At 35.3% G+C, this 1,091-nt stretch overlaps 1 protein-coding gene across 1 annotated transcript in view; it reads right to left on the bottom strand.

Annotated features, from left to right (window-relative positions):
* Window positions 1-1,091, bottom strand: part of LOC109934747 (histone-lysine N-methyltransferase NSD2-like) — a 26,125-nt gene extending 25,034 nt beyond the window's left edge. Inside the window, exon 1 of the mRNA XM_048603916.1 lies at window positions 1,010-1,091. Within this exon, the coding sequence (XP_048459873.1) occupies window positions 1,010-1,091 (82 nt within the window). The remainder of the gene's footprint in view (window positions 1-1,009) is intronic.

Below are 1,091 nucleotides of genomic sequence, written 5' to 3'. Positions count from 1 at the left end.
GTATGCCTTTAAATTATTTTCTGATTACATCCTTCTATTTTTTATTGATGTAGTTATTGATAGATTTGTTCAATTTACTGTGGAAGATTTCTACCATTCCATTTTGAGTCAGCTTTCCCTAAATCTAGCATTTAGGTAGCTACTTTTCATTTTTATCTTTCAAATGCAATATTGCACTCAATCATACTCTAATTACTATTGAATAATTTTTGTGTTAGGCTTTTAACTAAGTATGGCTTATTAGTCATGATTAAATTTATTAAGTTAATATTTCCCCTTGTACGAGTTTCCCTATTCTTTCTATATAGTTTCTTTCGATTCAATTTCAGTTCTACCCACCTTGAAGCCATATCTCAGTAATGTTTGCCACACAAACTAAGTTGAATGTGCACCTTTGTTTATTCAATTTGTTCCTTGTATTCTGTGTGTTTGTATAAAAATACTTAATTTAGGGCAATCTGTCCTGTTCCAATATCTTCTCTCACATATATTGTGTATCTCTCCTTTGTTTAGTTACATTGCATCTTTTAATCTTCCCTTTTACGAGTGTTTACTGAAGCACCATTTCTAACTATTACTTCACTCTTTTTGCTTTTGTTTGTTTTAAAGTCAGCATTTATGCTACCTTTGCCAGCTGAGCCTTCCCTTGTAATCCTTCTCAACGCATAGTAAAAAAAATTCTTCTGGCTGCCCTATTTATTCTGTCCAATTCACTGAACAATTCAGGTTCAGACTGTTCCAACATCAGGGTTCCTTCCTTCCCCAGTACAGCTCTATTGCCCCATGTAAAGGAATGGCTCAAACCCACTACCTCAGTCAGAAGGTCACCTCCTATTAGGCCCAATTCACTCCTGTGTTACAAATGAACCTATAATCTATTGTACTTTGCTCTGTGCCTATTTGTGCATGGCTCAGATAATTCAATCATAAGCTTTGAGGTCCTCCTTTTTATAATGTAGCTTCTAATTCTCACTGAACAGGACTTCAATCCTAAACTCCCAAGATATACTTCCCACCAGATCATCAAGATTGCTTATTTTCACCTCTGTAACCAACTCTACCGCTGCCTCATTTGCTGCTGAAACTGTCAT

This window comes from Rhincodon typus, chromosome 12 (assembly GCF_021869965.1).
Source record: "Rhincodon typus isolate 14 chromosome 12, sRhiTyp1.1, whole genome shotgun sequence".
Classification (NCBI taxonomy): domain Eukaryota; kingdom Metazoa; phylum Chordata; class Chondrichthyes; order Orectolobiformes; family Rhincodontidae; genus Rhincodon; species Rhincodon typus.
Note: the sequence above shows the minus strand (reverse complement) of the source record. Positions and strands in the feature narration are given on the sequence as shown.